General features: G+C 41.4%; 1 protein-coding gene across 1 annotated transcript in view; it reads left to right on the top strand.

The window, feature by feature from the left end:
- Positions 1-13,173, top strand: part of LOC127448104 (Krueppel-like factor 7) — a 61,334-nt gene that overhangs the window by 30,829 nt on the left and 17,332 nt on the right. Inside the window, exon 2 of the mRNA XM_051710399.1 lies at positions 3,914-4,523. Coding sequence (XP_051566359.1) covers positions 3,914-4,523 — 610 coding nt within the window. The remainder of the gene's footprint in view (positions 1-3,913; positions 4,524-13,173) is intronic.

The raw sequence follows: 13,173 nt of genomic DNA, 5'->3' as shown, positions 1-13,173 counted from the left end.
CATTGCAGGGGAGGTAATAATAGCACATTATAGACAGATTTCACTGCCAGATCATTGACGATGCTTGTGTTCTATTCAGTGTAACAATGCCAGAACTTGGGGCAGGTTTACGGGATAGGACTTTATTTTTGTTCTCACATGCACTCATAAAATGTTTTGTTTAATGTGTTTGAAGAAAGATTCATTAATGGTTCTTTGCAGCACCTTCGGTTCATCAAAGAATCCTCTACTTGTCAAAAAACATTTTCACTATAAAGGGTTCTTGAGCTGGGCATGATTCTTTTCGAGAGTAAAAACAATCTTGACGTTACACATTGTAGGTTTATCAGATCAAAATATGGGTTCTGGTTAGCCCCCAAAAAATTTGATAACATGCTGACTTACATGAAAAATACCTTGGTCCTAAGAACACAGTTAAGCATTTCGGTAAAAAAATCTGCCAGTGTGGTTTGATTACATTCGCTTGTCGTCAAGAGCTACAGCAAAAATATGATGTGTGAAAATTTGCTTTGGGTAGAATTCATAAAAATTATCCTAATTTAAGAAGATTTTTAACTAGGTGTTTGAAACCAACATGCAAAACCTCTGCTAGAAAAAACACATATTTGTGCAATTTGACTTTTGACTCCAAATCTTAGCGTTACTGAGATATAGCCCATGGGACAACTAGCCACGGTCTCCTCTATACATACTACACTTTAACTCAATACTCTTGCTCTTAGTCACAAAATCTTACATACAAATAAACAGATGCACACACACGCATCCCATCAGCAAATTAACTGAATAAAGAGCCTCTCTTTGCTGGGTCGTTCGAGTGGCTAATTAGTCATCAGCGCATGCTGTGTAGGGAGAGAGTGAGAGAAGTGCAGGTGAGAGATTGGTTTTGCATCAAGAGGTAGAACTTCAAACAACATCTGATGAAAGCCAAAATGCTTTAATTAAAATCTATTTGTATGAGCGAAAAACCATCATAATTTCAACCCCAAAAATAGAGAGGGTGAGGGAGAAATGCTGCTTTGTTAGATGCGGGTGGAGATATAAACACATTAGTTTAGATAATGTGCCGACTTTATTATCCAAGCAAGGAGCAGAGACAGGGAGAGGAACTGACTCGGAGATTGCCGATAATTTCCCCTTTGTGTCTAGCTTGGACTGCAGCCACATTTGCTAATAACAGTTTTGCGATTCTCCCCCTCGCCTCTCTCTCTGCCCGCTCTTTGTCTGACATTGCCTCGTAGCGCTGCCTGTGAACCCCTGGCACCGCATTTATAATAGATGGAAGTGCAGTGAGCAGGATACGAAGGGGCTCTCGACAGCAGCTAGTCCAAAGATCAGTGAATGCTAGATCAGAATGGAGTTGATCCACCTTGTCTCCATTTTCGTTTCTGTGTTACAGCAATGCACCTATATCATGTGGTTGCTCAGAGAATTGTGAAAATACTGCTCTGAGATTTGTCTTAAAAGAACGTATGCCAAAAATGTCTTTAATCCTTCTGTTTTTCTCTCACCATCTCTCTTTGGCATGTTGCTTTAAAGGGATAAATCATCAAAAAATGAAAACTCATTTACTCACCCTCATGTTAGTCCCAACCTGTATGACTTTCTTCTGTAGAAGACAAAATGTGCTGTCAGGCAAAGTGTTAGTTTTAAACAGCATTCACTTTTATTGTATGAAAAAAAATATTCAATGAAAGTGAATGGTGACTGAGGCAAATATTATGCTTAACATATTTTTTGTTCCATGGAAGAACGAGGGTCATACAGGTTTAAAACAACATAAGGGAGAGTAAATGATTGCAGAATTCAAATTTTTTGGGGTGAGCTAACCCTTGCATGAAATGAATTGAGTATGTCCTTAGAGCATCTATTAAAGTAATAAGGCCTACAAAATGCACCAGAATTGAATAATTCTAGTATAGCAGCTAGGATCTGTCTAACACATGGATAAAAGCCTCAGTCTGTATGGATAATTCATGTGCTTTGCAGGTACCGAGCAGAATCATAAATGGACAAACAGCTCACAGGGAGAGGTTGCAGGGATAAATTATAGCTGGTGCAGTGGACTTTTTGCTGTTATTTTGTTATTTTATAATACGATGATGGCTCTACTGTGTTGCATAACATGAGTCCAATTGTAGCAACAGTATTAGCAGTATCATTCTTTCAGTGTCACCAGCAAGGTCAGGGAAAGTGCAGAGCAACCTTCAGGTTAATTAAATGGTCAATATTTGACTGAAGCAGTAGCTGGAACTGTGTTGCATGATAAATGCACCTGAAAGGCCTTTTTGGTGTTTCCTTTGATAAAGTAACCTTGAAGAATGCCTTCTGATTTATGTTCCAAATCGGTATGCCTTTCGTTCTTCTGTGGAACGCAAAAGGAGATGTTAGTGACAGTAAGTTAGGCTCAGTCACCATTCATTTTCAATCTTTTTTAACTTTTTTCTATACAATGAAAGTGAATGGTGACTGAGACTGTCATTCTGCCTAAAATCTCCTTTTGTTTTCCACTGAAGACAGAAAGTCATATAATTTGGAGACAAATGAGGTTGTGTAAATGTTGACATAATTTTCCTTTTTTTAAGGTTTAACTATCCCTAGTAGTGCATTTGTGGCAACTGTATTGTACAGCTGACAAGAAGGAAAGCACTTGAAGGTTTAGTCTACTGCCATTTGACTGCAGAATTGCTTCTACTGCAACGCACCAAAAGGAAATCTCTTATATCCAAACTGGCCACTGTGACTGGGGAACAGTATTGTTAAACCACTGCACACATTTCTTTTCTTTTTCTTTTTCTTTTTTTTTTCTTCTTTTTATCCCCTTTTCTCCCCAATTTGGAATGCCCAATTCCCACTACTTAGTATGTCCTCGTGGTGGCCCGGTTACTTACCACAATCCGGGTGGCAGAGGACAAGTCTCAGTTGCCTCCGCTTCTGAGACAGTCAATCCATGCATCTTATCACGTGGCTCGCTGTGCATGACACCGTGGAGACTCCCAGCATGTTGAGGCTCATGCTACACTCCGCGATCCATGCACAACTTACCACACACCCCAAAGAGAGCGAGAACCACTAATCGCAACTACGAGGAGGTTACCCCATGTGACTCTACCCTCCCTAGCAACCAGGCCAATTTGGTTGCTTAGGAGTCCCAGCTGGAGTCACTTGGCACACCCTGGATTCGAACTGGATTCAATAGAAAAGCTCTTATGTGAAAAATAAACAATATTGTGATACAATACTGAGCGGCTACTACATGTCCCTTTGATCTCGCTTGTAGTGCTCCACCTCAAAGCGAGCCTAGTCAATAAACGACCCCCAGAACTGATCATTTCTAATTTAATTTAAATAAGGGTTTCTTGCATAAATAAATAAATATGGTTTTCTTGAGTTGATTTTTGAGTGTTATCAGCGCATTGTTGTGCATGTAAACACACTCACTGAAAGTGAGGGAAATAGCTTCAAAGTTTTTTGTTTGTCCAGCCAAATGCGGACAAATCTTAGCATAGTTCAGGCACACTTGTATGTTATAGCAGAGAGCATAGTCTAAGGCCACATCCACACTAATCCATTTTCGTTTGAAGCCTCCGTCTCTCAGTTTCCTAACGCTTTCATTTTCATCGTTGGTTATGGAGAGTGTTTTCTAAAGTCTCCGTTTTCAGTTGAAGAAAAGCAGTACCATTGTGCATGAGAGGTGTAAACATAGCAAAAATCAATGCATTTCAAAAGAAAATGGATTAATGTGGACGTGGCCTAAGAGACCCAACTTCAGTCATAACTCCGTTTTAACAAAATGTATAGTTATAGTGTTTTGGAAACTTTTTCCAAACTAAACATCAGTTAACATCAATGGACTTCTGAGTATTCTAAGGTTTACGGTCTCATGTTTATGAATTTCCCTTTCTCTTTGCAGACATGTTTGGAGCTGGAAAGGTACCTGCAGACTGAGCCCAAAAGGCTTTCAGAACTCTTTGACGAGGAGCTCGACTGCCTCCTCACACCAGCCTTAATGAAGGGAGACAGTGATGAGGACCTGATGGACCCTTTGCTGCCCAGCTTATCTGACGAGTCCAGCCCGCCACCTCAGCTTGTGTCCCTTCCAAAGAATCTCCACACCCCAGCCAGTATCAAGAGTACTGAGGCAGGGGTGAAAGAGACCACTGGAGGGGTGAATCCTGCCCAGCTAAATGCTGTCACATCCCTCACACCACCTTCTTCACCTGAGTTGGGACGTCACCTTGTCAAGCCCACACAGACTCTTACTGCCACAGCCGATGGCACACTAACACTCAAACTGGTGGCCAAGAAAGTGGGTCTTGGGGCAGCAAAGCTTGTGGCAACACATTCGCTACCTTCACCATCAAACCACGGAGCACAGAGTGATGGAGAGGGAGGACCGGGAACAGTAGGGAGAGGGGACATCCCTGAGAACAAAAAGAGGGTCCATCGGTGCCAGTTTAATGGCTGTAGGAAGGTTTACACAAAAAGTTCCCACCTAAAGGCACACCAGAGGACACATACAGGTGACTTGAACTGCACCAAAGATACCGTATCATATATGTTTTTCCATGTCTCTTAGTATTTAGTAGCTTTTCTGGAGAAACCAAACTAAATGTTTCTGGTATACCAAACCTTACTTATTGCTGTTTACTTTGTAGCAATGTTGCATGTAGGTTCTGATACTATGGAACGGTCACAAGAGATCTTGTGAAGCTAACGCAATTTTTGCAGCACTGCCCTAAAGCAAGATTTCTTTTTTCTCTCTTCCTACACCTTAATCTCAAACTAAAATGAGCCCAGCCACACCATTCAAAACCTGCCAGTGCAGCCAGTAATTGCAAGATGATTGATAGACAGACTGGGCTAAATCTAGTTTCCCAGCTAATTCAGGCTTTCATGCTCTGGTGCTGCAATTGCTGCCCTCTTTCTGAACCTGAGAGTGTGTTGCACTCTGCAGCGGCCCCGAAACCCACTGTGACGGTAGCCTCAATGCAGCGTATCTGGCCCCTGTTGACTCGGCAGGTTCCAGTGAGCGCTAGTGATGCTAATCTCTTTAGGATGATTCTGGCATATAGTTGGTACTCTTGCTTTGGATGAGGATGGGGGAAAATAAGATACAGCAAGAAAAAGGGGTAAATAAAACAAAACCCTGAAGAGACATTTTGGATTGCTGGCTCATCACATAATGTGTGATTTAATTTCTTAATCCTCTTTTTTTATTATTATTATTATTTCCATAGATTAGTAAAACAGGGAGATTAAGATTGGAACAGGATTTAAGAGAATCCTACATGATACAGAACACTAGGGTAACATTTTTGTTTAGGAGCACTTGTGCCCCTTTGGGCACAGTTGAAGTTCAGCTTTTTAATGTCTGTAACATAATGTGTCGCAATACAAAATAAAGTACTTTATTTAGTACAAAACTGAATTAAGAATTAATATAGACTTATAGATATATTTGATATTGGTAACACTTCATAAAAACCTTAATTAGTCATTAACAAACATTGTAAAATGCAGATCATAATAACAGATCACTAGTTATTACATTAAAAATGTTTGCATTACATTAAAAAAGTATTTTATACATAAAATATATATGTATTAAAAATATATTAATCAGAATGTCATAACTATAACTTTTGCAAAAAAATGTATATATGATCTCTTATCCTGAAATTTTTGTTAATGTTTTAATGTTACAAGTTATTAAAAGTTTAAACAATATATCTTCTCTAAGGCACACATAAACTATCTCATATTTTTAGATGTCTGTATAATCAGAATCAGAATTCTCTTTTGGCCAGGTAAGTAGCTTACTAGGAATTTGACTTGGTGTTTTGCTCCAAGGACAATTAAACATGCCACATCAAGTACTCACATATACACAATATAGAAAATATACAGGTACATAGAATGTACAGTTACGACATACAATATACAATACATAACATACAAAACAATATAACAAATATCAATATACATTAGAATACAATGCAAATACAATACCCATGGGTGTGTAAGCGACGAGTGCAACTGTAGTGTGAAGAATAAATAAATAAATGGAGGCTAGCAACAATCATTTATGAACAATTAACAAAATGAGGTTTTTATGGCTGCACCAGGACACCAGGTGATCCACCTCCTTTCTGTAAGCAGATTTGTTGCCATCACTTCTAAGGCCAATCAGCATTGTGTCATCTGCAAATTTGAGGAGCTTTACTGTTAAGGTACATTCATTTGTGTAGAGAAGTGGAGACAGCACACAGCCCTGTGGAGCTCCAGTACTGACAGTCAATGGGCCTGTCATGCACTTTCCAAGCCACGCCTGTTGTTTCCTGTTGGTGAGGAAGTCAGTTATCCACCTACAGGCGGCATCAGGAACAATCAGTCGAGAGAGCTTGGCCTGTAGAAACTCTGGAATTATGGTGTTAAACACAGAGCTAAAGTCTACAAAAATGATCCTGATGTAGATTCCTGGGCTGTCATGGTGTTGGAGCATGAAGTGTAGACCCAAGTTCACTGCACCATCTACAGACCTGTTGGCTCTGTATGCAGTCTGCAGTGGATCCAGCAGTGGGTCAGTAATTGCTTTGAGATGAGCCATCACAAATCTTTCGAATGTTTTCATGACTACTGATGTCAAAGCAACCAGTCTGTAGTCATTCAGGCTTGTTATCCTTTGTTTTTTGGAGAATGGAACAATGGTTGAGGTTTTAAAGCATGCAGGAACTGTGCAAAGGTCCAGTGACTGGCTAAAAATCTCTGTAAACATAGGTGAAAGTTGAGTAGCACAGTGTTTCAGGGTAGATGGCGAGACAGAGTCAGGACCGGGTGCTTTTCCTGTTCTCTGCTTCCAGAATAGCTTGTTAATGTCCTGCTCTTTGATTGTGAGTGGGAGATGGGAGGCAGTAAGATTTGAATGCTGTGAGATGATGGCTGATTGCTGGTCTGATGGGGGTTGCATGGGTGTGGTGTGATGTGAAAAATCTATAGTATATTCATGATATTCAATTCTACAGTAGTTCTGTCGTTTGACCTTGACATCATCTTTCCCTGTCTGTCTTGTGTTTCATGTGTGTTCTTTGTGCACTAAAGTGCACGGGTCCGGTTGTGAGTTACCGCCGTACGCTCTTTGGTCAGTCTTGTTCATGTCTGGATCCTGACTTCCTGTCTGGTTCAGTTCTGGTCTGTGTCGGGATCCGGACACTTATGCTCCATGTTCTGTTTGTTTTGTTCCAAGTTTGTTGACGTTTTCTCCCTCATGTGTTTCAGGTGCCGCTGGCACACAGAATCAGCATTTCCATGGGAACCCTGATAGTTTCCATGTCAACGCTGATCATGCCAACTTTCAGCTGGCGAGCAGCACCTGTCCCTTGTTTGTTCCTGCCTATTTTGATCCCCTTGTGTGTCATGTCCTTTGCTGGATTGTTGAATGTAGTTTAATGTAGTCTGTAGTATGTTGTGTGTTATCATTATAGAAAGCTGTTTGATGTGAAGTAACTTACCTCACTCTCTTTGCCTAGTTGGTCCTGTCTCATGTATCTGTTTGTTTGCCCGTCTCTGCCTGCATGTTGTGTGTGTGGTTGCCTTCCAGTTTGCTGCGTGTCAGCTGATCTTCAATGGAGAATACTTAGTCTCTGCCTGCATGTCGGGAGAAAGATTGCCTATGTCTGCTGGGCGTTGTTCTCTGCACCTCACTAAGTTTCAACAGAGGATTCCTACGAATCTATTCCTGACTTCCACAATGCACACACTCGTCTATGTACACACTCTTCACGGGTTGCCCCTTGTGCGGCCATGGCGTGTACGCATCTCCAAAACCCCTTCCCGCTACTGCAGCCAGTGCCGGGATACTCGGCCATCACCAACACAGTGATAATTAATGTTTATTGTGAATAAATCCTTTGAACTGTTCCTCTACTCTTGGGTCTCATTGTCTCGCTCTCACTCTCTGACAAGTACTTGTTCAGGTAATTTGCAAGTAAGGGGTTTTTCTCTTTTTGTAGTCTGTACATTCCTGGAGACATTTCCATGCTGAAGATGGGCTAGTGGCTGAAAGCTGTTTCTTTATCCTCTCAGAGTATTTTATTCTTTCTTTATTCTCTGCTTGGCAGCTCTGATTCCCTTCTCCAGTTTGTACTTTGCCACTTTGTATAGGTTTTATCCCCATTCCTGTAGGCTTTCTGCCTCCGACACTGTTTAAGTTATTTTGTAAACCAAGGCTTGTCATTGTTAAATGTAATCCAAGTCTTGGTGAGAATGCAGCTGTCTTCACAAAAACTGATATATGACGTCACTCTTTCTGTGTACTCGTCTAGACTATTCATCGTGTCCTTAAAAATATTCCAATCTGTGGAGTCAAAACAGCTCTGTAGTGATTCTATGGCTCCGCTGGTCCATCTCTTAACTTTAGTGATTACTGGTTTGGAAGAATTAAAATTTCTGCCTGTATGTTGGGATGAGATGAACAGTGTTATGATCAGAACTTCCCAGTGCAGCACATGACGTAAAGCGATATAGATATATATCTAGCGTTCTCCCTTCTCTCTTGTTGCATGTGATATGCTTCCTGTATTTAGGGAGTTCTAGATTCAGTTTTGCATTGTTGAAATTGCCCATAATTATGAGTTGGGAGTCCAGGTGTTGTCTCTCTATCGCCTCTCACATGCCGGCTTGCGGTGGAATGTAGACACTGACCAAAATAAACAATGTAAATTCCTGTAAAATGGTCTGCATTTTCTAGAAAGAGTTTCCAGTTTGGGAGAACATGATTTTAACAGGACTGTCACATTATTGCACCAGCCTTCTTTAATGTAAAAACAGATTTCTCCACTTCGTGATTTCCCCGATGACTGTAAGGAGTTTCACAAAAATGAAATGAATTCACAAATAAAAAGAATGATATTCACAAATATATGTTAGGAGTTTCACAAAAATAAAGTGAATTCACAAATAAATAAAATGAGATTTGCAAATAAAAAAAATATTTACAAATATATTTTTTAACTCACAAACTCAACTCTGTCCAGCATTCATTTGTGAATCGCTCGTATTTATTTGTGGATCGCTTGCTGTGCATTTGGATTGCAGTTTACATTTGTGAATTCTGAAACATTTCTTGCGTGACAGCTGCGGGCAATCCACAAGCAGGTGGACTCCACCCATTGTCTACTCAAGCCAATCAGATAGCGGCCACATTACTCAGACCAATAGACCTTTTTAACACTCCGGGTTTTGGAACGCAGAAGTAAACGTTTTCAGGGTAAACTTCGACAGCAGTGAATGGGAGTGAATTGTAGATCAAAGCAAATATTGTTTCCATTTACTAAGGCCAAAAGAAAAAATTCACTATTATGTATGAATAACTTTACAGAAGAGGAAAAAAATAGAGAGTGGTGGATTAAGACAGTAAAATGGGAGAAGATGTCAAATTTACTGTCACTCTTCGCAGCTGTGGTAATTTGTTTTTTAAAACTAATTCCAGGGTAACATAACACAAAGCATAATGTTTTACATTTACACTCAATATTTAAAATGTTTATAATATTGTTTTATTTTTTTAGATTTTTGCTGATATATAAGGTGGAAACAGGTCATCATAGTCTGTGAAAAAGGTCTGTCGTAGCACGTTCTATCTTCAACCAATCATGCTTCGTTTTACTATCAGGGCAGGACCAGAGTCACAGCACTCTCATGAGCATGGAATCAAGCACTTACAGATATGCTCCAAGGCCGCAAACTTTTAAAGAAGGTCAAAACTCTTAATGTTACATGGCAGATCCAAACAGACATACTACTAGACACTGCAAAAGATCAGTAGTACAGATAGTGCCTTTATAAAACATGAATCATATTAGATGATCTTAGGAGCACAAACCATAAATTAATACCCTATATTACACAGTGTACAAGATCTGCTATGCCAATAATTTGGTTTCACATTATGTTAATGTATATATATATATATATATATATATATATATATATATATATATATATATATATATATATATACGGTATAAAAAAAATTAATTGAAGTAATATTTCAAAGGATTTATATTTTTAGCACTTAGTGTTATGGCAGACCAGTCCAATGTTACTCACAATAAATAATTATGTTAACCCTGTAAAACAATGTGTATTTCACTTATTTACTCAGGAAGGATATGGGCTGTGAGATACAGGAGGACAATAATAATAATAATCATATTAATAATAATAATAATAAAAGAGTTGCGAGGATACTGGAGAAACGGTGCTCTCTGCTTCACATCACAAAAAGATGGAAACAGTTGTGGGACTTTTGTGCTACTGGTGGAAAGCTCCATGGCCCAATCTTGTTTGTGTAACATGTTCTTTTCTATACTGTAATGGACTTGTTTTTAACGTGTAACTGTTATTTTTTCCAATCATTTGTGCAGAATGCTCTTACCCTGACTAGGAGTATCCGTCCCAGACAACTGATACAACAACATGACGTGGCAATGAGGATGTTCATGTACAACAAACTCAAGCAAAATGCAAGCACTCCAGCTGGAATGTTCAATTCCAGTGTTTGTGTGTGTAAATACATGTACTCAAATGTGTTGTCTCTTGTAGTTACATGCATGACAACCTGTAATTTGTAACCAAAAAATCATACCTTTTAGCCAACAGACTTGCTTTAAAGTGTTAAAAAAACAGACACTCTTTCAAACCTATTTATCTTGGGCCTGGGTAGCTCAGCAAGTGTTGACGCTGACTACCACCCCTGGAGTCACAAGTTCGAATCCAGGGTGTGCTGAGTGACTCCAGCCAGGTCTCCTAAGCAACCAAATTGGCCCAGTTGCTAGGGAGGGTAGAGTCACATGGGGTAACCTCCTCGTGGTCGCGATTGGTGGTTCTCGCTCTCAATGGGGCGCGTGGTAATTTGTGTGTGGATCGTGGAGAGTAGCATGAGTCTCCACATGCTGGGAGTCTCCACAGTGTCATGCACAATAAGCCACGTGATAAGATGCACGGATTGACTGTCTCAGAAGCGGAGGCAACTGAGACTTGTCCTCTGCCACCCGGATTGAGGTGAGTAACCATGCCACCATGAGGACTAAGTAGTGGGAATGGCATTCCAAATTGGGAGAAAAGGGGATAAAAATAAAAAAAATAAACAAAAATGTTTACAAATTAAAAAAGATATTTACCTTAAAATACCTTGATAGAACTCAATAAAAGATTTGTCAACTAAATGACAAAAAATATTTTGTCAAATGAGTCATCATTTATACTCATATTCATGTAGTTCCAAACCCAAACGACTGACTTTCTTCTGTGGGAGGAACTCAAAAGGAGATATCAGGAATAATGATAGGGACTGACAGCCTCGCTTTCATTTCAGCCTCATTAGCAGCATCTACATTTTACAATGTATTCTCATATTCCACAGAAGAAACTAAACAGTACAGGTTTTAAAAAAGTGTGTCTGTTTGGATCTGCCATGTTACATTAAAAGTAAAGGTTTTAATGACACATTTCAGTCAAGAAACTTGGTTCAAATAAAAATAGCAGACTCATACAGTCAGCCAGGTTAGCTATAAAGCTAATGATCAGGACACGTTTCAAATGGGCAATTTTCAGCTGTCAACATTTAACAAGACACTACACGTTTATAAGAAAATGATACAAACTTAAGTCACAGTTTCCTTATCTGTCACTCACTCGATGTTGTGTCGATGTAGTGACACTAGGGGTCACTCTTGGGAGCCCGAAACACATCTGGTCTTTGAAAAAAGGCCAATGGGAATTGGCGAGTGGTATTTGCATACCACTCCCCCGAACATACGGGTATAAAAGGAGCTGGTATGCAACCACTCATTCAGATTTTCTCTTTGGAGGCGATCGGTCGATGCTCACTGAGCTGAATTCTCATGGCTGTTCATTCACCTCTGCTGGATCTGACGGTGCATTTCAACGGCTTCTCCCCCTCTGTGCTGGTGCACTGCAGAGAACGCCCCTGGGCGCTTCGGCAGAAATAAAAGAGTATATAAAAAAAAAAAAAGAGTATATTTCTCTAAAAGAGCGGCACACATGGAGCGTCTTTTTAAAGATGCCCTTCCGTTTGTGTGTTATTCCTGGTTGCGGTCGTTATCTCTCGCCTTCTGATGGTCACGATCGCTGTCTTTCATGTCTGGGCACTACCCACGCGGAGACAGCTTTCGTGGATGGGTCATGTACTCATTGCGAGAACATGACCATGGCAAGGTTGCGGTCGCGGCTTGCCTTCGTAAGAAAGCAAGCCACCCCAGCGGCTCCCCGCCTCGGTCCTTCTACGGGTACGAGGCCAGCGCGGCTAGCACTGGGGGTGATTTGGGGACCTCAATGGGACCACCTCCGCCGGGTATCCCCCACAGACCTCCCATTCCCCAGCACGCTCGTCTGCCCCGATCGGGCTTGATGATGAGTCCGCCGGCTTGTCTCACGGCGAGTTCGACCTCTTGTTCGGAGCCCGCGAAGGTGATGAGCTCTCGAGCTCAGCATCGGAGAGCTGGCTCATCCAGTCGGACGCGGAAGCCTCAGCTGGGCTTCCCCCCTCGGGTACAGTCGCCCAGTCACAGGCTGACGCGGAGATGGCAGACATGCTTTCCCGGGCAGCTGCGAGCGTCAGGCAAGAGTGGAACCCTCCGCTCTCCCCTGAACCCTCACAGCTCGATGATTGGTTCCTGGGCCCGCGGCGCCGCTCACAGCCATGCCCCGCCCCAGTTCCTTTCTTCCCGGAAGTGCACGAGGAGCTGACAAGGTCGTGGGAGGCACCTTTACAGCCCCTACTTCATTGTACCGAAGAAAGGCGGTGGGTTGCGGCCATCTTGGACCTGCGAGTACTGAACCGGGCTTTACACGGACTCCCATTCAAGATGCTGATGCAAAAACGCATTCTAGCTAGCATCCGGCATCAAGAATGGTTCGCAGCTGTAGACCTGAAGGACACATACTTCCACATCTCAATTCCACCTCGACACAGACCCTTCCTGCGGTTTGCATTTGAGGGTCGGGCGTATCAGTACAAGGTCCTCCCTTTCGGCCTGTCCTTGTCCCCTTGTGTCTTCACGAAGGTCGCAGAGGCAGCCTTTGCCCCATTAAGGGAAGCGGGCATTCGCATCCTCAACTAACTCGATGACTGGCTAATCCTAGCTCACT

The sequence above is a fragment of the Myxocyprinus asiaticus genome, chromosome 11 (genome assembly GCF_019703515.2).
Source record: "Myxocyprinus asiaticus isolate MX2 ecotype Aquarium Trade chromosome 11, UBuf_Myxa_2, whole genome shotgun sequence".
Taxonomy (NCBI): domain Eukaryota; kingdom Metazoa; phylum Chordata; class Actinopteri; order Cypriniformes; family Catostomidae; genus Myxocyprinus; species Myxocyprinus asiaticus.
Note: the sequence above shows the minus strand (reverse complement) of the source record. Positions and strands in the feature narration are given on the sequence as shown.